The 24,076-nt window shown below is 47.0% G+C and overlaps 1 protein-coding gene across 7 annotated transcripts in view; it reads right to left on the minus strand.

Moving 5' to 3' along the window:
• The window catches only part of CHD3 (chromodomain helicase DNA binding protein 3), a 1,560,957-nt gene that overhangs the window by 155,048 nt on the left and 1,381,833 nt on the right, over positions 1 to 24,076 (minus strand). For all 7 annotated transcript variants that reach the window (XM_085639027.1, XM_085639025.1, XM_085639026.1 and 4 more), the window contains 2 exons: positions 19,771 to 19,879; positions 19,100 to 19,232 (listed from right to left, as the gene is read on the minus strand). In XM_085639027.1, the coding sequence (XP_085495153.1) occupies positions 19,100 to 19,232; positions 19,771 to 19,879 (242 nt within the window). The remainder of the gene's footprint in view (positions 1 to 19,099; positions 19,233 to 19,770; positions 19,880 to 24,076) is intronic.

The raw sequence follows: 24,076 nt of genomic DNA on the forward strand, positions 1-24,076 counted from the left end.
ACTGCAAAGTGAGAGGAGTTTTTAAAGTGAATTATGTGACCATTTAGGATGCTGTTTTATGCAATACATAATAATTGAAATACCCGTATGCAGTAAAGAAAAAATGAAGCACTTTTTTGAGTAATTCTGAAGTGTGCGGCAAACAGAGATTTTAATAGGATCAAAACAAAACAAGACACTTGGGCATGCAAAAATGATAACTAGTCGCACTAACCCCATTTCCACACGTTATCATTTGTGTGATATATAATGTTATCAGTAAAACTGCATTTCAGTGCAAAGTTAATGGCAATTTCTATAGAAAATATGCTGTCTGTAAATTACAATGCGTTATCACATGATGCTTTAGTTACATTAAAAAATCGCCACAATGTACATTAAAGGTAGGTAGTTCATAAAAGGTTGTTCTTCTAAAAAATGGGTTATGGTTCTAAAATGTTTGGGGACTACTGGACTAAGCCATTATTGCCCAGTTAGAATTCGGTCCTCTGATGCAGGTCTGTTCTGTGTCCCTAAAATCAAACACAAGAAGTGCGGAGGTTCTACCTTCTCCCATTTGGCAGCACATGCTTGGAATCTCCTCCTGTCGCATCTCTGTAAGATCGGAGGTGAATGTCAGTTTAGAAAGTACCTTAAAATGCAATTGTTTGGATTTGCTCTCTGAGGATGCCTGTTCAACATTTTTAGGTCGAGCCTAAGCCAGGGCGCATGCGCTACTCTGGAGATCTACTGTAGTGGAGTAGGGAATAGAAGCCCTGCCAACTCTCCGCCCATATATGCCATTGGCTTGTGTCATTGCCCGTCCTACATGCTGGCTTCTGATTCCTAAATAGGCTTCTTAGTCTCCCTCCTTAGTACCGCCTCCTATTCATCTGTCACCTGCCATGTGGACTGGCCCCTTTACTTTCGTTGTTACACGGTAAGTGTTATTAAGATTGTGAGCACTATTTTATTTATCCAGTTTATCTTACTGCAAGCACGACGTGCTTTGGTGCCTTCTTTACCCTCCCCCCCCCCCCCCCACCGGTTGTATGTGCCATCCCCCCCCCCCCCTTCCGTTGTCCCTGATGCCTACCATTTGCAATAGGTCTCGCATTTACGAGAGTTTGAGCTATTGGCATTGTAAATTACAATGCCTTTTATTTATGTTTAGGTTTTTAAAACATAAATAAAACGCATTGTCATTTACAATGCCAATAGCTTAAAGTTGGCTAATGGGAGAGCTATTGCATTGCAAATGTGATTCAAGTGATTCCATCATTGTGCGGCCTTAGTCGCTGCAGAGACTGCACATGCCCCTGCGGGCCTAGATAAGACGAGTCCTTCCACTTCATCAGGGTGGGAGCAGCCCCAGCCTTAATCGCTTTTCCCTTAAATGTCCAGAACACAAGCCAGCAAGCAACGCTTTTTAACACAGAAGCAGTGGGTGCTGGCCCCCTGAGATATTTTGAAATGAAATCTATCTCAACAAGTTGACTAGAACAATTTGAACTCTGGTTTTTAAGGGGTTGCCTGCTAGCGTAAAGAGGAAAACAATTCTTTGTCCAGCCCGATATTTCAGACGCTCACTAACCATAGGCCCGCTAGAGTATTTGATGACGTCAGATGGGGTTCTGAGACCTCGTATGAATGACATCATTCACCGGATGTTCTGTGGTGAGGAGCTTGACCCTTCCTGACAGAAGACAAAGTTACCAAAAGACAAGTTGAAACATTTTGAAGTCTGCTCCTTTTGGTATTGGCTCTACTTTTAGTATCAATTTTTAACTTTTATGTGATTTTATTCGTTTTCCAGGAGTCGTCACATATAACCATTTATTCACGTAAAATTTGTTGTGGGTGTATAATTCAGCAGTGCAAAATGTACGTATGAATGCGTACCTTTTTAATCCTCTCTTCTCAGTGGGAAAAATATTTGTTTTTGGGAAGAAATTCTTTCCCAAGACCCTCCTGGATTTTGTTGATGTTGTCACCCCATTCCACTCTGGAAACTTACACGCTTCAGCCAGCCGTTGAGAGGTGTAAATGTATGTGCTTTTCCAGAGCGTGTCATCACTTGAAACTCGTCAGTGGGTGCTCAGAAACACGCAAGTTTGCGGTAGTTCCAAACTTTTACAGGTGTACCCACACAGTAGTTTCCAACCATTGCTCTGAAATTTGTAATTATAAAAATGTATTTATTCTATCAAAGTTTCTGCATTAGCAAATGCACTCTGCATTTGTACAAGCCCGCCCGTCCCAAGTATTTGAATTGCAATTGGCAATATCCGTGCATAAAGTGGGATATGCATTTTCTGTAGCTGTATAAAAACCATGGTGCGCAAAATAATGTAAAAATCAGGACTTTAATAACTGAAGCTTGTGCTACTGAGCATGTCTTGTCATCTGTTTCCGCAAGCCTAATCGCATACTTAGCAAGTTGAGGGAGTTAAATAAAATCACACCAAGCCAGTATTACGTCACGTGCAGGGCACGAGTCGGGTGTACACGCGGGTGGACGGCGTCCACCCACTTTTTTCACTGTGTGAACGTCGTCCACCCTACCAAGAATTTGGGCCACACTGAATAATGTGCTGAACTTGTCCCGGTGTAATTTCCAAACACGGCACACTTTCAGCAGCGCCTGCGTGTTGTCTGCTTTCCATGTGCAACAAGTAACAACGTGCAGGCGGGGACGGCCGGGCTTTCTTATTTAGGAATCCTGTTGGACCCATAATAAAGGCTGAATTTGAGGGGTCATCAGGCCTCCTTTTGTTCAGTATCTTAGCTGGGAGCAGTCAGGAGCCTAACACCTGATGCAAATGAAGCGGAGGGGAAACACAGGCTCACACCTTGTTAGCACTTCACACGTACTTAAGAGAGGCAGCTTTTCACTTTGTTAAGTCCCTGTTTAGGAGATATGCATGCACTGTAAGAATATCAGATGTGTTGGTCTTTCTCAGTATTTACACAAAGCAAATTGCATTACTTCCCCAGAGGAGGCGTCGAGTAACACTATTTTTTCTTGTATAGCCCTACTCATTCCAATGCAGGGTGTCAGAGCGCTTTACATCAACACAGGCATATTACATGTACAATAAATTAAATAAGTTTGGAAATTAATGTACAGGATGTGTTACATAAAACTGGGGGATTGCAAGGTGTAGAAGTCACAAATCATCTTCCGTAGCTCACTGTGCTATTGTCCTCGCAATGCGCTCAAACATACACATGATAGACCTGCTAAACCTATATGTGAGGGCTTTAGGTCTGATGTCACTTCTTGTGATGCCAATTCCTGTAAAGTCGTGGCTTGTGATACCACTTACTATGATGTCAATTACTGTGATGCCATGTGTGATGTCATGCTCCGTAATGTTGTGTGCCGTGATGTTGCACGCCATGATGTCACGTCCAGTGATGTCAATTACATACTGCCAAACTAGGTCAGTCTCCCCACTTCTTGTTTAGGTTGAGCCTAGGCAGAGCAACCAAATTTTGAACCAAACCCATTGATGCCCAGTGAGGTTTTAAAAAAACACCACCACACTGTGAGGAGGCCTATTTTAAGCCTTTCTGTCACAGTGACATTAAAATCGGTACAACCTTCTAATTTTTATTATAACACTTTCCTTTCACAGTGACATGAAACCACGGCCCTGTATTTCAGTGAGTTTTTGTAAATAAAGTCATTGTCATCCCACGAGGGCTTGCAGTAACCACAATGGCACACTGTGAGATTCTAAAACAACCCCACCGTAATGCCGGTGAGATTTTAAAACAATCCTGCCACCAACCAGGGAGATTTTAACCGAGTTCTATTTTCAAATAAATTTTTTTACTGCCCTGTTTTCAGGCCCCCTCTCTTTAGAAACAGTCCATAAGAGTGGTTACTCACAACAAAGCAGCAACTTCAACTGTAAAGGACACATCTTTTGAACATATGTCCGAGGGAGGGTTTCTGCATTTTAGTGTGACTTTTAAGTAAACACCTCCCTCTTGCCTTGCCCATAAAATACCTGTTCACATTTTTGAAGACATGTGGCTCACAGAAAGACCACAACATGTTGCCCACTGATGGCTATTTTTTGTCACAATTTATAATAAAAAGATACCTGGAAAAGTGTTACTGGAAAACGTGCATAGTTTATTTACAATGTCAATAGCTTAAACTCACAAATAGGAGACCTATTGCATTGCTGGGTGAATGGTGAAAGGTGCAGATGGGGAGCAAAGGAATGGTAAGGCATGACCTCTGTGGATAATCTGCAGGACCCACCTGTCAAACGTGATTGCTTGACAACTGAGATAGAGTCTGTGGATACGGCCTCCCTCCGGGTGGCTGTGACTCTGTAAAAGTAAACCAAAGGGTCTTGGCAGGTTGGGCTGTGGAGTGGAGGCGCTGAACTGAGCAGCAAGCCAACATTGACTGCATGGATGGTGGGCACCTCGGTCTCTCCCGTCAAACTGCTGGGTTCCCTGCTGTGGTGGGCAGGCTGACGGTAAGGGACACCTCAGCCAAAGCCGTGAAAGGATCAGTGGAATTGGTGTGGCTGGCGAGGCTAGGCAGAGAGGCCCAGAGAGCGAGCGGTAGCCCTACTCTCCTTGAAACCTTCAAGGGTAGAGTCAGGTTGTCTTCAAATAGGCGAGTCCCACGAACGGCATGTCCAACAGTGAGAACTAGACGTCAACTGAGCAGCCAGCCGACCTTAACCACACATGGTGATGAATGGCAACGCTGGTGCCTATAGCTCGTACAATGGAGTCGGTGGTGTACAAGCCACATTGAATTGTGAACTTAGCCACATCACAACCATCTTGAATCGCCTGTGAAAGGACTGGGTGAAGGTCTTTGGGCACACCAGGGAAGGCTTGTGCCACTGAGCCCCAAAGGATATTACTGTAATGGCCCAACAAAGAGGAGGTGTTGATCGATCTCAGGGCCAAAATGGCTGCTGAGAAGTGGTGCTTCCCATATGTGTCTACTCATTTTGATTCCCTGTCAATGGGAATGGTAGTAAAATTGTTTGATATGGTCCAACTTGTGGAGGAATGCGAAACAAGGCTCTCAGGGAAGGGTGCTACAACAAAAAGACTGGTCATCTGGAGCAGGGCAATGGTGCCTGGAGATTTGTCTGTTAACTGGAGGGCAGTGCTTGGCCCAAGCCCCTAGTTGGGTATCTGTCAGGGGGGACTGGCTCAGAAGCAGTATGACCCAGTTGTAGGGCTTCAGTCAGCACATTGATTTCTACTTCCAAGGTGAGGAGTTGGAGGTCAAGAACTTCCATCATACTAAATAAATTTGATTGATGGAATAAACACGTCTGAAAGTATTTTGAATGGAATCACTCCACTAATCTGGAGAGATCGCTGTGCACTGAGGGGACGTCTCCCCTGAGGAGACCCTTTTTTTGACTAATGGAAATGCTACTTTTAGAAAATTGTACATTTCAAGCATATCAGATAGTACATCATCTACATTCCTCTGACCAATTTTCAAGTTGAAGTCACCTGCTATGACTGGTATACCAACCGAGTACACTGACCTTAACCTGGATAGTAAAAATTTGAGTTTCACCAGGGTACGCCCTTGGGGCTATCAGATATCAGCGCTCATTGGGGAGGAGGCTCGAATGACAGCGAGAGCCTACTTTATAGTCCACCTACGAACCACGCCAACACAATCCCTGTGAACCTCCCAAGCGCACCAGACAGCACGCATATACTGCCAATCCCTGAGGTACAAGCTAGCGCCATTAGGCTTCATTATGACACAAGGCAGGGGAGAGAATGTAGCGTTACAGCTAGAGCGGTCGACCTTGAATCTGAAGAACAGGGCAACAACGCGCAACATCCTGTGATTCTGTGCAAATCACTTAATCTCCCTATGCCTAACAAAATTAATGTGTCCTTGTCTAACAAAACTTGTGCTCATGTAAAGCGCTTTGATGATACCTGATATCTTCGGGTCTAGTTCTTGCTATATAAAACGAATTAAAAAAAAAACGGCATGGGGAGAAAAGATAGTTCCATCAACTCCTTGCTGCAACAGGCCACCGCAAGCCACCCTACAGGAAACCCCTCCCCTACAGGAGATGTGCAAAGATGTTTCCGAACATGTCAGCCAAAAACTCCAGCAATGGATGCTTCTTCTATAACAACACCACCAACAACTCCAGGATGAAAGGGAGGACCTGGGGAATAGGTCACGCTGGAACAACATCCGCATCTTCGGAATCCCCTTGGAGATTTAACCTGCAGACCTGTCCACCTATGTTCAGGACCTCTTTAGGGTTGTATAGAAGGAACCAGTACACCCTCCAACCTGCTTGGACAGAACACAGAGTATCTCACGGATGCTCAACTGGGGCCCCTCCTCTAAATGTCCTTCCGAGGGTCCACTTCTTGAAGAACAAAGAAACCCTCATGTCCAAGACCCACAAAGCTGACCAGTTCTTCAATGGTGCAACACTGCAACTTTTCCAAGACCTGTCATCGATCACACTGGCCAAATGCAGATCTTTTCAACCCATCACAGACTTCTAGACATCAGCGGGGATCCGGTACCGATGGACACATCCCTTCAAGCTCCTCTTCTGGTGGGAGGATAAGGCTAGGTCTGTTACCTCCTTGGGGGCTGCCCAGAAACTCTTAGGGTGGACCTTCCCCTATGACTCTTCAAGCCCGGGGGGAGGGGAGGGGCAGTGGGGACATGTCTACTGGGAAGAAAGTGGACAGAGCTTTCTCCGGAGCAGCCCCCAGAATCTGGAACTCACTCCCCCCAAACATTAGAAAAATTCCAAACATAGCAACATTCAAGAAGGAAGCGAAGATCTTCCTAATGAGCAAGTTCCTTCCATAGGCTAGACTGTTCACCTTAGCATCGTAACTAACACCCAAACGTCGACCGGGCAAGTGTCTGATGGAGAACTCTCGGAAAGCACATCAGAACCATGTGTACAGAAATACTATTACACTTTGTAAAAGAAATTGATAAAAATCATGTACAGGAAGATTATATATATTAATGCTGTTATCCGCACTGTATTACAAATGTTCCACATGTAACTGTGAAGCGCTCTGATACCCAAGGGTCAAGTCAGCGCTATATAAAACTCTATAAATAAAATAAATAAAGTAAATAAAATAAGTAAGCCTGCTGGTCCCCGATGCCAGACACTGAGGAGATAGAGGCTAGTAAAGAGAGACTCTCATCCTATCTACAACGGACCATGGGAGTAGGTCTGAAACAACCAACAGCCATGAACATACCTGATGTATAGCAGCAAGCCTCTGGGCAGCCCTGCACACTACTACCCCTTGCCTAAACCCTAGATAACTCTATGTTCCATCTCCTATGACCCTTGAGAGGGGGGAATGGGAGAAACTGGGGAGACCCGCCCAGGCATTTAAACAATGCCGATAACCACAGAGTCTATGATTGCACCAATTCCAGAAGACTTGGGGTCAAGAACTACTATGACACAAACTCCTACACCAGATCTCCTTTCTTTATTCATGTTTGTCATGTGTTTTTGTGCTTGAATATTACTATTTTTTGGTTTGTTGGGATTTCTAGAGGCTCACCACCCGAATGCGCAGAACTATCCACCCATATCGCAACTACCGGTGCCCAGCTTAGCTACCCAAATCTCTTCATCCAACATTCTAACGTACAACATTCAGGGCCTTCACAATCCCACAAAGAAGCTCAGTGTTTTGTGTAAGCTGAGGAGATCTGGGGTGGATTTTGTTTGGCCAAGAGACACACTTACTTAAGGGAGACCAACACCAGCTGCGCTCACGGGCCTTCGCACATTAATATCATGCATTGGCCCCAACCGAGACAGCAGGGGTCGCTATATTGTTCAGGTACCACATGAAAGCCCATGAGGGAAGGGTCCTGACTGATGACTTGAAGAGATAGCAACTGCTAATGGGAGACTGGGAGTGCACCCCCAAAGTGATAGGCAACATGTGTTGTCCGAATACTGGCCGGTAGGCATTCCTAATTCCCTTAGGGACAAAGTTTGCTGTGGCCACAGACCATTCTCTTTTAATTAGTAGAGGAGGTCTTGATAGTGTCATGCACCCTAACCTTGACAAGTTGCAACAGAGGGTAGGAGATACACCAAACCTATCAATGGCGGGTAGAAACATCCTCAATTAACTAGTTCTCATTGATGCCTGGCAATACAGCCACCCGTTAACGATGGACTACTCTCACTTTTCTGCAGCCCACAAAATCAACACTGAGATTGACTACCTGTAGGTAGATTAAAGTCTGCTAACCCAAGTGGATGACATCTCCCAGGAACCGATGACAATATCAGACTACTGCTCTGTCCAGATATCAATGACATGGCCAAGCACCAATCTGGCATGTTTGTGGGGTATCTGGAGACTGAATGACTCCCTCTTGAGGGAACCAGTAGTAAGGCAAGATATAACGACCTCCATACTGGAATGCCTACAATTCCACCATACTGGGAAGGTGAGCACCTGAATTGTGTGGGATGCCCCAAAAACAGTGGTAAGAGGGGTATTCATCAAAGAAGGCAGCTGAATTAAGTGTATGATTGTGGTTGCACTCCTTTGACTCAGGGATGACCTACTTCAAGCGGTGCCACTCCACAAATCCAAACCTCCTAAGAAAATATGAAGGAAGCTCACCACACTTTGTGGCCAAACCTGCTCCTTGGAACACAAGAGGCCTAACTACATTTTGGCCCATCGGGCACCAGGCACTAAAAGGGAGGTAATAAAGCAGGCTCCCTTCTGTCTACCAAGTTACTGGCTCAAAGCATGAAGGGGTATATTCAAGAGGTTCAGAATGCCTCCTGCACCTTGTGGACCGAGAAGGCCGACGTGTTTCATGAATAATGTAGCACGCTATATAAAGCCGCTACTGCTGATGCAGAAGCCCAACATATTTATATGCAGTCTCTTTCCCTACCCTGCCTTTCAAGCTCTGATAGGGAGGTATTATACAATCCCATCTTGATGTCAGAAGTCTTGGCAGCTAAAAAAACAGTTGAAGCTGGGCAATGCCCGGGGGCCCGACGGCTTAACAGCCACGTTTTATAAACTCTTGGCAGTGCCCCTAATGGTTCTGGGCTATAAATGCATGTCCCAGACCTGCAGGCTTACACCCAATGATGGCAGATGCCACGATTGCACTAACAACCAAACCGGATAAAGATTCGACCCAGTGTCAATCCTGCCATCCTATCTCCCTCCTGAATATAGATAAAAAATGAGTGGCTAAAATACTGGTGACTCGCCAAGACATAGGACTCCCCAGCTTGATACCCGCGGAACAAACAGGTTTTGTCTAACCTAGAATCACCAGCAACAGTACCAAAGAGCCCCTATATATTATAGATTTAGATCAAAAGAGCCACAGAAGTGATTTTGCTTCCTCTTGATGCTGAAAAAGCATGTGACTGGGTAGACTGGTTTATTCTAAGGGCTAGAAAGCAGGCATTCATTGCCCACTTCCGGGAATGAATCGAAGAGCTTTACAACTCTCCCTCGGCCAGAGTTAGTATAAATGGCATAAAATCGCAGAAGATCTGGATACAAAAGGGCACCCAGCACGGATGCCCGCTCCTCCCTGTGCTCTTCGACCTATACCTAGAGTTGCTCATCCAGAGGATTCAAGAGCATGAGAGAGTCAGGAGAGTGCCCTTCCACCAGGAAAACTTTAAAGTAGCAGCCTTTGTGGACAATATCCTGCTATCTCTGATGGACCCAGCCCAATCTTTGCAAAATCTCTCACTACTTCTGGAAGAATGTAGACACTGGTGGGCCTTAAGCTTAACCTTAAGGAAATCAGTGGGCCTAGTGGTTTCTCGGGTGCTCCTTCAGAAACTTCAATTGGAGACCCTGTTTCACTGGACACTCGACTCCCTTCCATAGTTGGGAGTGAGTCTGAGCCCGGATCTTCACACCTGCGTGAGAAGCAATTTAAAACACATAGCTCCATCACTTAAGGCATTCACCGCATCTTGATGCTTCAATGCCCTCTCCTGGGTGGGAAGAATAGCCTCCATGAAATAACGGCCTTCCTAAGATACTGTACATGTTTCAGGTCTTCCCAGCCCCCCTACAGAAGACAGAGATATCCCAACTAACAGAAATATGCAAATCTTTTATCTGGTTGGGGAAAAGGCGCCAACTCCACTACACGATCAGCACGTGTCACCCGAAACGGGGGGGGGGGGCATGGTTGGTGATTCCCAATATCCATTTCTACTACCAGGAGGCCTAAGTGGTGGTGGAGTGGCTACAGAATGAAATAAATAAGCCCTGGTGCTTTATAGACCAGAACATGACAGCCAGGTCATTGGCGGAGATCCTTTGGCTCCCTAAGAGCGAGAGGTGCCGCAACCTCTACACCTCCCCAATCACGAGAGCCACTCTTGAGGCATAGGACTACCTCACCCACTACAAGGGGAATAAACACCTACCGATTGCCCCTGACCCCAATACACAGGAACCAGAACTTTTACCCATGCTTGGAGAGATCTAAATTTCATACATGGACTGCTGACTGCTGTTGTCTTAAAGACTTATTCCATAGGTGCTCCATCCACCAGTTCAAGACCATCAAACAGACAATCCATATCCCGGAAGGCAAGAGGTTCCACAGATTAGACACTGGGTGTTTGGCCCCCTTGTGCGTGCCGCTGCAACGAGATACCTCACATATGTTGAGAAGTTTCTACAGACCCTCACGATACAATATCACAAATATACTTCACTCTGCTCCTTAATTTCACTCAAATAACCCCTCCCTAAAGGAATGGCTGGGAGAAGGGCCTGGGGTGGCATTTAATGAAAAGCAATGGGATGCCATCCACATACGCACAACCAATTTTGCCAAACACGCTCAGGACTGAAAAGTACTATAAAATGGCACAATATACCAGTGTGACTCTATATAATGAATCGCAGCAAATCTCAGTAGATGTGGCGGGGCAGGGACCATCTTTCATATCATGTGGGCATGCCCACGCCTGGATCAAGTTCGGGAGGACTTTGGCTACCACAGCAGACATAGAAGGGATGACCCTTACAGCGGGCCCTGCATCGATCCTCCTGGATCTGCCCCAGGAGTGCACATACCCCCTTCACTCCTGCAAGGGGAATAGAATCTTTCACCTTCTCCTAGCAACCAAGTAAACTATAATACGCCTATGGGAAAAGACATCATTCTAAATACCAGGATGTGGCTACAGAAAGACTGGCTGCTCTTGGCATACTAAAAGATAGCACATGAACTCTAGAACATGTCAGACAAATTCCCCAGAATGTGGAACCCTATTCTAGAGTAACTCAACCGGGACCACATAGCTTGACATGCCTGAGTCGCCTACGGGCTTTGGGCCTGCTTTCCTATAGCAGAACCGGTACTGAAGGCAAAACATGACTGATATTCTACTACTGGCAATTAGTGTATTCCCTGAACTATGGTGGTATCCAGGGAAGGGATGGATGGGAGATGGGGATTGAGACACTGTTTCTGTTATGGCAGCATTCCACCTTGTTCTTCATATAGCCTGAAAAGTTACAATTAAAATGAATGAAACTAAGATAAGTAATATTTCTCAAAGGTTGCAGGTGCTCTTGAATGGGATCTTCAAATGAAATAATAACAGGTCTCAAGGGACTTTAAGGAAGGGGATGAAGATCCAGAGTAACAGGTGTTGTTAAAGCCTAAGGCGGTCTAGATATACTCTCTGTTATTTTCTTTTTCTTGCGTTTTGGAGAGAAGATGTAGAGAACCTTGGAATGAGAGTCTGACCAGCTGACTCAGTTCTCTTGAATAAAGAGACTTTGACAAGACAATTGAAAAAGCATGAAGCGATAGAGTACCAGACATCGTCATTGAAACTAATGGTGATATATTTATTTTTGTTCCTCTCAACGTCAATGGAGAAGGTGATCTTGTTCAACATAATTTCTTGGAGAGCGAGCGATGTTTCCTTTTAGAGGTAGTCTCCAATAAAGGCCTATCACTGTTGATCTTGGGTCTTCTTTGACGTCAGTGGTAATGGTAAGTTTGTTGACATTATTAAATTGTCTTCATTGTCAACGGCGTCACATCTTTGAAAGATCAATGTCCCTGGTCTCTATGGTGGTGGCGAGCAGATAATGTTGAACCCATCTTAAATGGAGAGAAAGTAGGCACTGTAACTTTCAATCTCATAAGTCTTGTTAGCGACCTTGAACAATGTGGAAAGTGATGACAATTATGGTGTTTTTCACCTTGTCTTCTGTTCCTAGATCTCCCCCTTAAGGAGTTCTGGTCAGGAACCGGATTGTTTCCAGAGGGTGCATGATAAGAGGATCTTCATACTTTTCTCCTCTTCTGCGCTCATTCCCTGGTACATTCCTTTGAGCCGTATGTCCACCTGGTCTGTTATTGTCCCTCTTTGGCATTTTCTGGCAAATATTGCATTCTTTCACAGAGTATGATGCTGCCACACAAACCTTGTATGCGTCTGAGACTGACTTCTTCATAAAGCGATAAACAAAGAGAAGGCATTCTGACTGACAAATATTTCCTTCCACGTCACTCTGTAGATGGACATAAAAGACATCCAGGGAAAGTGAAAAATCACAAAGATGACTGAATTTTGTTCCCAAAACAGAGGTGTGAAACCTCACATGTGTACTGACATCCTAGTTACGGGAGATAGAATAAAGAACTAGCTGTGGGAGGCAACTGTCTGTACAATGCATACTAGGTAGAGAAAGCTCCTGGAATCTTAAAGAAACAGGATGTCTTTTTCACAGATTTCAGTGTAGGCCTCCTAGAGTGTATTTTATCATTTCTGGCATACATTTTTAATCTCTTTTGCAACAAAGATTCTGCAGTGTAGACTTAAAATTAGTATTTTTTTCAATTCTAAATGCAAAACATTCAGGTAATAAAAAAGCTACCCGATATGATGATTTATCTATATCTATCTCCAGGGTCCACAAAGGAAGCAGCATTTATGACTATCATGAAGATTTTACGATGCAGAAACAGTGTTTAAGGAAGAAAAAGATTGACAACCATGCAGAAATTCATCCAAAGACAAATGGAAAAAATAAGACGACAGTATAAAAGAAAACCGCTGCAAAAGTAAACCTAAAAGAACAGAATGTTTGATCATCATCCTGCAATGTGAAAAAAGAAAATAAGATCAAAACCAAGGGAAAGGGATTACACCACATGAAAATATCACCAGGCTTTTACAAAATGGCTGCCAACTAAATCCCTTACTAAAAACATTTCCATGACCATTCTCAGAACATTAGGTGATATTTTAAGTAGAGAATATATAGATTGTTTGCTGTGCATCATACTTCTGGGACATCCACTAAACTTTCCTCAGAATCTCTCTCATGCAGCATCATTAACTGGATGCAACCAAAAGCCGATTTCTGTTAATGTATATGAGCAACATCTCAACGAACAAGTTACTTACCTTCGGTAACGATGTATCTGTAAGAAACCTTAGTTAGTTAGATTCCTCACCTTATAATATCCCCAGGCGTCAGGCTGGATCTGGAAGAGATTTTTCGTCAGCAATACCCCTTGCGCGTCGCTAGGCGTCATCTGCGGCTCTGCGTCCGTTGTTGGCATCGTGCGCCGGAATGACGTCGTCGGAGTACTTAGATGCCGCCCTCGCGCGCTGACGTCAGTTCTTGTACATAGCTTTCCGCGCCAGGAACGCAGAGCCATGCAAGAGACCGACACTGGTGCCAAAAAATCTAGGGCCCTAGAAAGGATAGCCTTAACCCTAGATGTCGGTTCGCAGAACGGGGAGGATGGGTGAGTCGGTGAGGAATCTAACTAACTAATGTTTCTTACAGATAGATAGTTACCGAAGGTAAGTAACGTTAATTAGATTCCTCACCTTAGAATAGCTACCCCAGCAATACCAACCCAGGTGGTGGGTCTGCGAACCAAGATCACACCAGAAAGTCCTGAAGAACAGAACGGAAAAAGAAGCCATCTCTCCGGACTTGGCTGTCCAGGCAATAATGCTTGGCAAACGTGTGCAGCGAGGCCCACGTTGCTGCCTGACAGATGTCCTGCAAAGGGACTCCCCGTCCCAGGGCAGTAGTAGCCGCTGTGGCCCGGGTGGAATGGGCTCTCAGCCCTACAGGAGGGTCCTTTTTAGCGAATGAGTAACAAGCCTTTATACACAATACGACCCACCGTGAGATGGTCCGCTTGTGTACTGCCCTTCCCTTCTTAGCACCCACGTATCCAACAAAAAGCTGGTTGTCCACCCGGAACTGTTTGGTGCGGTCCAAATAAAAGGACAGCGCCGGTTTTGGGTCCAGGCGGTGGAGCCTCTCTTCCTCTTTCGAAGGATGCGGAGGCGGAAAGAAGGTGGGCAAGGTGACAGATTGCCCGATGTGAAAGGGAGTTAACACTTTTGGAAGAAAGGAAGGACGAGTCCGGAGGACAACCTTGTCCAGATGAACAGAAAGAAAAGGGGGCTCAGACGATAATGCCTGGGGCTCACTCACCTGTCTAGCCGAGGTGATAGCTACCAGGAAAGCAGTCTTAAGAGTCAGAAGACGAATAGGACAATTGTGAAGAGGCTCAAAGGGAGCGCACATCAGAAAGGTCAAGACTAAATTCAAATCCCACTGATGCATTACGAAGGGGACAGGAGGAAACATGTCAGTAATGCCCTTAAGGAAACGAGAAACAACAGGTGATTTGAAAAGAGAAGGCTGATCAGGAAGTCGTAAGAAAGCAGAGATAGCTGATAGATAACCTTTCAAGGTGCCCAGAGCAGAGCCCTGCTGGGCTAGAGAGAGAAGAAAGAGGAGAACCTCAGAAAGAGGGGCGGAACGGGGATCCACAGCCTTTGCTGTGCACCATGCCACAAATTTGCTCCACCTGCAGGCGTATACCGTTTTAGTGGAAGGATGCCTGGCTGCCAGAATAACGTCACAGACTTCAGGAGGCAAGTCAAATGGCATCAACTGTCGCCGCTCAATCTCCACGCATGGAGATGGAGACTGGACAGGTTCGGGTGGAGAACTGTCCCCTGCTGCTGCGACAGAAGGTCCTTCCGAAGAGGCAGTCGTGTCGGAGGATCGATTGACATACTGAGTAGCTCGGGATACCAGTTCCTTCGTGCCCAATCCAGAGCCACTAAGATGACTTGGGCCTGGTCGCGCCTGATCTTCTTCAGCACTCTGGGCAGAAGTGGTATAGGCGGAAAGGCTTACAACAGACCGCAACTCCACTCGTGACGAAAGGTGTCCCCGAGCGAGTGCCGCCTTGGAAACTCCAACGCGCAGAACTGCGGACATTGCACGTTCTCTTCGGTGGCGAATAGATCTAACCAAGGCTCTCCCCACTGCCGAAAGAGGCCTTGCGCCACGTCCGAGTTTAGACGCCATTCGTGATCCATCATGCACCGGTGGCTGAGTTCGTCTGCTCTGGCGTTCAGAGAGCCCGCCAGATGTTGAACCACCAGGGTGATGCTCTGGTGTTCCAGCCATGTCTAGAAGCGCAGAGTCTCCTGACAAAGGGTCCACGACCCCACCCCGCCCTCTTTGTTGCAATACCACATGGCGGTGGTGTTGTCCGTGAACACCTGCACCACACTTCCCCGGACAACGGGAAGGAATGCCATCAGTGCAAGTCGGATCGCTCTCAGCTCCAAAAGGTTGATAAGGAGCCGAGTCTCTGCCGGAGACCAGAGTCCTCTGATCTCCGCCTCCCCCATGTGGCCCCCCCCCATCCCAGGAGAGACGCATCCGTCACTACTACGTGCTCCGGTTGGGGTAGGGAGAGGGATCTGCCGCTGACCCAATCGCGGTTCATGAGCCACCACTGCAACTGCTTCGCAGTGCCCTCCGAGATCAAGACATGGTCGGACAGGTTGCCACGATGCTGGGCCCACTGAAACTTCAGGTCCCACTGCAGAGCCCGCATTCGCCACCTGGCGTAATGCACCAACAGGATGCAGGAGGCCATCAGCCCCAGAGGCCGCAGCACCAACCTGACCGAAACCCAGGATAGAGGCCGAAAGATGGGAATCAGAGCCTGAATATCCCGGACCCTCTGCTCCGGAGGATAGGCCCGGATCTGTGCCGAATCTAGAACCACTCCGATGAAGAGGAGCTTCTGGGAGGGTCTCAGGTTTGACTTCGGCACATTGATGGAGAACCCCAGCAAATGCAGGAGGTCGGCCGTAGTCTGGAGGTGGGAGACGACTGCCTGGGGTGAGCCCGCCTTCAACAGCCAGTCGTCGAGATGGGGAAGACTGGAACCCCCGATCTGCGCAGAAGAGCTGCGACCACCGCCATAACTTTCGTGAACACCCGAGGGGCACTGGTGAGGCCGCAGGGAAGCACGGTGAACTAAAAATGCTCCTAACCCACCGTGAACCGCAGATAACGCCGGTGGGCCGGCAGGACGGGGATGTGAAAATAAGCGTCCTGCAAGTCCAACGCTACCATCCAGTCTCCAGGGTCTAGGGCAGCCAGAACCTGAGCTAAGGTGAGCATCTGAACCGCTCTTTCCAGAGGAAGGCGTTGACGCTCCTGAGGTTCAAGATAGGGCGTAGGCCCCCTTTGCCCTCCTTGGGAACAAGAAAGTAGTGGGAATAGCAACCACGACCTACTTCTGGACCAGGAACGCGCTCGATGGCCTCTTTGGCCAAGAGGGACGATTTGCAGCACCCACCTGTCCGACGTGATGGAATGCCAGTGAAGCAGGTGATGGCGAACTCTGCCGCCCACTGGCGTGGAATGGGCCTGAAAGCTTGGACTAGGAGGGCTTTGAGGGCTTTGGGTGGATGTGGACTGACCGGCACGTTGTCCTCCAGTACCGCCTCGGCGGAATCCACATCCGCGACCGCGTGCAGGTTGGTTCTGCGGCCGGTGGCTAGGCGGACGTGAGGAGGCGCCCCTTCCTTGGCCACGAAAGGGACGAACGGCGGAAGTTTGCGGCCGCGGGCCGAGAGACCCAAGGACTTGGCCGTAGCCCGGGAGTCCTTGAAACGAGCCAGCGCACTATCCGCCTTCTTGCCAAAAAGGCGAGTGCCATCAAAGGGCATATCCATGAGGGTACTCTGGACATCCCCCAAGAAAGACGTGGACTGTAGCCAGGCGTGGCGATGAAGCGCCACCGTGGTCGAAATTGCCCGCCCCAGCGAGTCCGTGGTGTCTAGTCCACACAGTATGGCATGCCGTGCTGCATCTCGCCCATCAGCAAGCGCCTGGGTGAGCCGTGACCGGGCCTCCTCCGGACACATGGGCAGCACGTCCTCCACCGTATCCCACAGAGAGTGGGAATAACGGTCCAAGAGGCAAGCGGTATTTAAGGACTGCAGACCCAAACTCAGGGAAGAGAACAGCTTCTTTCCAAACTGTTCCAGCCTCTTGGATTCCCGATCCGGAGGAGTGGACTGGAAGGAAGATTGGGTAGTCGAGGCCTGGATAACCAGACTCTCGGGAGTGGGGTGTTGGGACAGAAAACTGGGGTCGCCCGGAGCAGGGCGGTGGCGCCGGGCCACGTTCCGATCCACAGGCGGTACTGTTGAGGGCTTGGACCAGGTGCCCTGCAGAACGTCTATGAGTGCCTCATTGAACTGCAGCAGAGGCTCTGTGAAGCTTGCTGATGGTTGAAGCACTTCTGTGAGGACGTTAGTCCTCACGGCCACAGCAGGCAACTCCAGCCCAAGGGCATCGGCCGCCTTGCGCAGCACCACTGAAAAAGCTGCACCTTCCTCCGAGGCCACAGTCGGAGGACAGATGAAACCAGCATCCGGGGAGGTGTCCAGACCACTGGCATCCCCCACTTCGTCTGCCCAGTCCTCTGAAATTCGGCCTGTCTGGCCATAGGGTCTTCAGACCCCTCCCAGTCGCCCCCGTCCTCCGATTCCTGATTAACAGGAGGAATAACCGGAGCCGGGCGGTTGATGAAATGCTCATGCATCGGCGTCGGATGCGGCGTTGAGCGGTGCCGGGCCCGGACCGGGGCTAAACCAGGGAACGGCGTCGTCCGGGGATGGCGCCAGGGGTGGAACCGGTGTCGGCGCCGGCGGTCGAGGCGTTGTGAGGTCGACCGGCGCCGGCAGAGATCCAGGTCTGGATCCTTTGGGAACCTGCGGCGTCGGGACCAAAGTCGTCGACGGCGCCGGGGCCGGAGCCGCCGGCTCGCGAGGTCGCCCAGTCGAGCCCGCGGGGCCCGAAGGCGCGCCGGCAGGCGTCGACGGCGGAGCCAGGCCCCTCATGGCCGAGAGGAAGGCGCTGATCTCCGCCGGAGTCGCGTCATTCCCTGGGACCGGCGGGTTTGGAGACGGACGCGGCTCCAGCAGCTCCGACGGAGCCGCGGGGGTGAGACCACCCTGACCCTCGACCGAGTCGCGCGACCGGCGAGGGGAGTCCGAAGAGCGGTGTCACCTCTTGGACTTCTTTGAGCGCTTCGACTTACCCGCAGACTTCGAGCCCGACGAGCGATGATGGTGACTGCGGCTCCGCGACCGGTCCTTGGACCTCCTCCTGGACCGGGACTGTGAACGGCGCAGAGCAGAGTGCCAAAGCTCGAGAAGCTTACGGGACCGCTCCCGCCTAGCCTTTGAGGTCAAGGCCTGACAGTCGAGGCACGACTTCGCATCGTGGTCGGGCCCCAGATAGTAAAGGCACCGGCGATGGTGGTCCGTCACCGACATCAGTCGATGACAGGAGTCACAGGCCTTAAAACCAGGCATCCTACCGGCACCAGAGTCGAGTCGACAGAAGACCAAAAATAGTCAAAAAAGTTTAGTCAAAAAGTGACTAAGGGGTAAGCTCTTCCCGAAACGACGCTGTCTGGCGCGGAAAAAAGAAGAACCGACGTCAGCGCGCGAGGGCGGAGTCTAAGTACTCCGATGATGTCATACCGGCGCACGATGACGGACGCGGAGCCGCAGACGACGCATAGCGACGCGCAAGGGGTATTGCTGACGAAAAAGGTCATGTCAGCATCATTCGAAGCTGGACATCACCCTTCACACCTTCCCAAAACCACAGCGACAAGGCACACACTTCGTCTTTACTAAATGCACTTCATAGACATGGATTATGAGCCAGGACCATTCCTTACCTTAAACCGCCTGGCCAAGAACTTATTTTTCATCTCCAAAAAGTTGCCTTTGTTAGCTTCTGTTTTGAAGGGTTCATTTATTATAGCAAAGGGGTTGTCATTCTGAATATCCTGCCATCGAGCATAGCCATGACTGCACAGAACATTAAGGAACGCTCAAGTATTGTAATGCTTGGAAGAAGCTAAATGCTAAATGTTGTATCATGAGGAATTGATAACAATAAGAGTTTTTTAACATCTTCTGACTCACTTTGGGCACATTCACAATATTCTACTGTTTTATAACAGTAAAACATAACCAAAAATTATGTGAGAGACATTTAGATGGGGTAAATGCAAGACAAACAATAAAAGAGAAAGATAAGGAAAAAATAAATGATAGGTAGGAAGAAATGATAAGCTGAAAAAGGAGGATCAGGGAAGAGAGCGAAGACGTGAGGAAAGAGATAAACAAGGTAAAGAGATTTGCAAGGGGAACACAAATTTAAATCAACGAAATTTTTTCAAAAAGGAAAGAAAAACAGGACGAACACTGAAGGATTGAGATAAGACATTAAAAAGGGAAAGAAGTGTTACATTTGAGGTCCCCAATTCGCTTTACAAAATATAACATACTAACAAAAAAGAAGGGACCTTAGATAAGAGTTTGTGGAGACTTCAGCAAAGGATACAGCACAATGCCAGCCAACAACCAATAGTCATGCCTGCGGTGCCAGATCTCATTCACTTTCCCAGAAGAAATGGCGGCCCGTTCCTCATTCTGCCACAGCGTATGCAGCTCTGCAGGGCAAACACAGACAGGTCATCTCTATAAAGCTTTAACCAAATAACACCAACACATTTGAGACAAACTAAATACAACATGAGAAGACCGAAATGGTGAATGGTTCAAATCGCACGTCTTTTGTGAGGCACACAGTGTGAGGGATGTTCATATTCGCAAATAAAACACAGTACAAGAGGTTTGAGTTTGCATTAGAGCAATATATCTAGAGCTTGAGCCCACTGCATGTTAGTAGAAGGCGAGAAGAGGGATTGACGTTTAGTAATGGTATACTCTTTTAAATAAATAAATAAACCTATGTATTCACATATAGAAATATATGTCAGAAAAGCAGCAATTGCATGAAGCAGCCTCCCAACAGAAACAATGGAGACAAACACGGGAAGTAAGGCCAGTGACACACAAAGCGGGGATATACAAAATAGGTTATTTACCTGCAACTATAGCTGTCAAGCATTGGTATCTTTCATTGATTCACATGCTTAAATCATTCCTCATGTCCGGGAACATTAAAATGACAGAATCAACTGTAGCTGTGCCTGAAAGTCTTTAAATTGTGCCAGTAGCACAATCACCTCACTGGAAAAAACCCTCACTTCAGCCAATCAGGTGAGATTGCACTAAACTTGCCCCCAAGGGGCTACACTCAGACTTTGGGTAACAGAAAAATGAAAGGATACAGTGGGTAATTGAACCTCACCCTGAACAAGATGCTGGGCCAAGTGTAAAATCTATTAAAGATAACAACAATTTTGGGTTATAATTACAGTTTAGGAAATATTTCCTCTCTAGCACTTTTTCTTTCATAGATTCACATGCTTGAATCAGAAAAGCAAACAGCATACCAAAATTATGAAAAGGCAGGTTATTGTCTGAAAAGTCAAAAGCGGTTAACTAAATAGATGTCGAAATACCACATGGTGCGCTGCAGCTTCACCTTCCACGTCAGCATCCAAGCAGTAATGTTGTGTAAATACATCGAGAATTATTCCAAGTGAGTCTGCCAGCAGCGCAGCACATAGTTACAGTACAGCAATGGGGTTGAAGTACCTTCATGTGACAAAGGATGATGTTGCAGCCTCTAGCCATCTTGCTATCCTCTGTTTTCGAAAGGTGACCGCCTTTCTGAGATTTTCAAAACCAACAGGATGCCAATTGGATTTCCTAACATTATTTGCTCTATCAGTGTAGAATTTGATATTTCTAAGCAAATGTACAGAATGCTTCACTTGTTCCGCTGCATTGGGAGGATCTTGTACAATAACATTTAGGACCACTGGTATGTTGAGATGGAAACCCATAAGTACTTAGGGGAGGCATAGTGGATTAGGCAGCAAGTTGAGCTTGTCCTCAAAGAACCTTAAAAAGGATCCTTACAGGGTAAGTTTCTACACATATTATGGGAATGCCCACGGACAGTGACATATTGGGAGGCAGTCCTCCAGTGCATGGGGGAAGTATTGAGAACTCACCTAGAACTAAATCCAAAGTTGTGCCTTTTGAATATTTGGGAGCCAACTGACATAGGAACTAAAGAGAAGCTGTGGGTGACCCTAGGGGGAATTGTAGCAAAGAGAAACATTGCAAAAAAGTGGGAAGCACCGGAGACACCAACAGTAAGGAAATGGATTGAGGATATGGATTGGTGTATGTTCCGAGAGAAAACAGTGTATGTGTCCAGGGGATGCCCGAAAAAGTGGATGAAATATGGGGTAAGTAGAACTCTTATAGAGGAGATATATGGTCTCCGCCCAAACTACCAGATCGGACCTCCCTGGAAGACTTGGAGATGTAGGGGGTGGGCCTTACCACAATATTGTTGACCTATTGATTGTAAAGGAAGTAATGATATTCTACCAAAGCCAAAGAAGTGCGATGACTGCAACGCCTGTGGATCTGTACTGTTTATTATTTGTCTATAATAAAAAGAATTAAAAAAAGAAAAGGATCCTTGCTTGTAAAAGCTGGTATATTGGTGACCTTCCTGGTGAAGGTAAGGCCACGAGAGCAACCTACCAGGAGACCTACTTGATGCCTGCTCAGTGTATAGGTTTAAAAGGTTTCCTACACTAGTTGGGCTAGAACAGTGTTCAGTTCTCACCTATCCGAAAGAAGAAAATTAACTGGAGTGAAGTCTCTAAATATACGGTCTGCTGACTTAGTTGGATCACAACAATGGTTGATCTGACGCACACCAGAACCAAGAGACTACTGATAGATACACCGTGACAGAAGCATGTATTAGCCCGGGTGTGCTAAATGCAACATGTATTGAAAAATGTGCTGAGTCACGGCAGAGGAGAGCTGAAAGTATTTTGAGACACATCAAACACAACCTTATCCATTTTGTTAAGTACATTTTATTTGTTGAAACTGTTATAGCCTATGACATTATTTCTCTAAGCAAACTACAGGAACATCTAGGTGTGAGAACTCATTTTGTTCAGGAGCCAAGCAGATAGATTTGTTGATTCTATAGTGTGGGGCAGATTTTGGCTGTTGAACAGCCAGAGGAGATCCGGATACGCACTCAATGGTATTGGAAGAGTTTTAGAGATGTAAATCAAAACTATCTTGGCTACACAGAAGCAATGCAGATAAGGTGGCACGCTTCCCTTTTCATCTTACTGATACATCTTAGGTGGGATTAAGGTTCAGCAGGCTTCACTGGAGGAAGACTTTGTTAAGCTTGACCTGGTGTGATTCCCAGTCGCAACACTCCCTGAACATCTGTTTGAGAGTGTTGGCCCATTAGCGGTGTACGCCATGCAAGTGGTTTAGCTGTCAGTGAGCTTTCTGGCTGGATAGTCTATTTTCAGAACAGCTGAACTTTTCTGAAGTGTGTGCTTGACCTGGTAGGTATTTGAGATGCGTGGGGCGGATGGAAGAACATAAAATACTTACCTGCAACTGAAGTTCCCAAGCATTAGAATCTTTCATAGATTCACATGCTTGAATCATTGCCCGTCGACAAGATGGGAGTCCCATGGTAGCTTATAATAGCGAAGCAATGTTCAACATAGACTAGAAAGGCCCTAGGCCCTTCTCTTTTATAACTTACCCTAGTCATTTTTTAAAAAGAGACCAAACTTAGGTTTGAACCAATTAGCATGCCCTGCCTTCTAGAACACTCCTGTGAGAAGCTCTAGTCCCTCAGATTTTCAAAGCACGAGTGTAGGAAATACATCCACGTAGTGGAAAGAGAGCAAGAGAGAGAAGGTGAGCTTCTCAGGGGAGGAGGGTGGGGCGCATGTGAATCTATGAAAGAGTCCAATACTGGAGAAGAAAATACATACCTGTATCTGCAGTTTTCCAGTATTACTAGCGTTCATAGATTCACATGCTTCAATCATTCCCACGCTACCATAATGATGCAGTATAATAAAAGTACTATACCCTATAATGGCCCTTGGCATCTGAATCTTTGAAAGATACCAATACTGGATAACTACATGTACAGGTAAGTATCTTATTTTCTGATCCAGTATTGGGGTATATTTCATAGATGCACATGCTTGAATCAGAATTGCAAGCAGTATCATGATAAATGAGATTACCCTTAGTGGATGGTGGATAATGTTAATATTCATTTGTAGATAAAGCATTTAAAGAGCTAAATGAGGGAAATGCACAAGTTACTTACCTTCTGTAACAATTTATCTGTAAGAGACATTAGTTAGTGATAGATTCCTTACCTTAGAATATCCCCCAGGTGTCAGACTGAATCCGAAAAGTTTTCGCCAGCAGTACCCCTGCGCGTCGGAAGGTGGCGTCGTGTGGCTCTGCGTCCGTCGTAGGCGTCGTGATCACCGGTATGATGTCGTGGCAGCTACTTAGACGCCGCCCTCGCACACTGATGTCAGTTCTGTACACGACTGCGCCAGGAACACAGAGCCATGCAAGATACTGACCACTGGTGCATTGATACTAGGGCCCTGAAAGGGATGACCTTAATTCTAGAAATCAGTTCATAGAACAGGGAGGATGGGTGGGGTAGTAAGGAATCTATCACTAACTAATGTCTCTTACAGATATATCGTTACCGAAGGTAAGTAACTTGTGCATCTGAAAGAGACACATTAGTGATAGATTCCTTACCTTAGAATGGATACCCCAGCAATACCAACCCCGGTGGTGGGTCTGCGAACCAAGATCACACCAGAAAGTCAAGGAGAACAGAACGGTCAAAGAAG

The sequence above is a fragment of the Triturus cristatus genome, chromosome 12, assembly GCF_964204655.1.
Source record: "Triturus cristatus chromosome 12, aTriCri1.1, whole genome shotgun sequence".
In the NCBI taxonomy this organism is placed as follows: domain Eukaryota; kingdom Metazoa; phylum Chordata; class Amphibia; order Caudata; family Salamandridae; genus Triturus; species Triturus cristatus.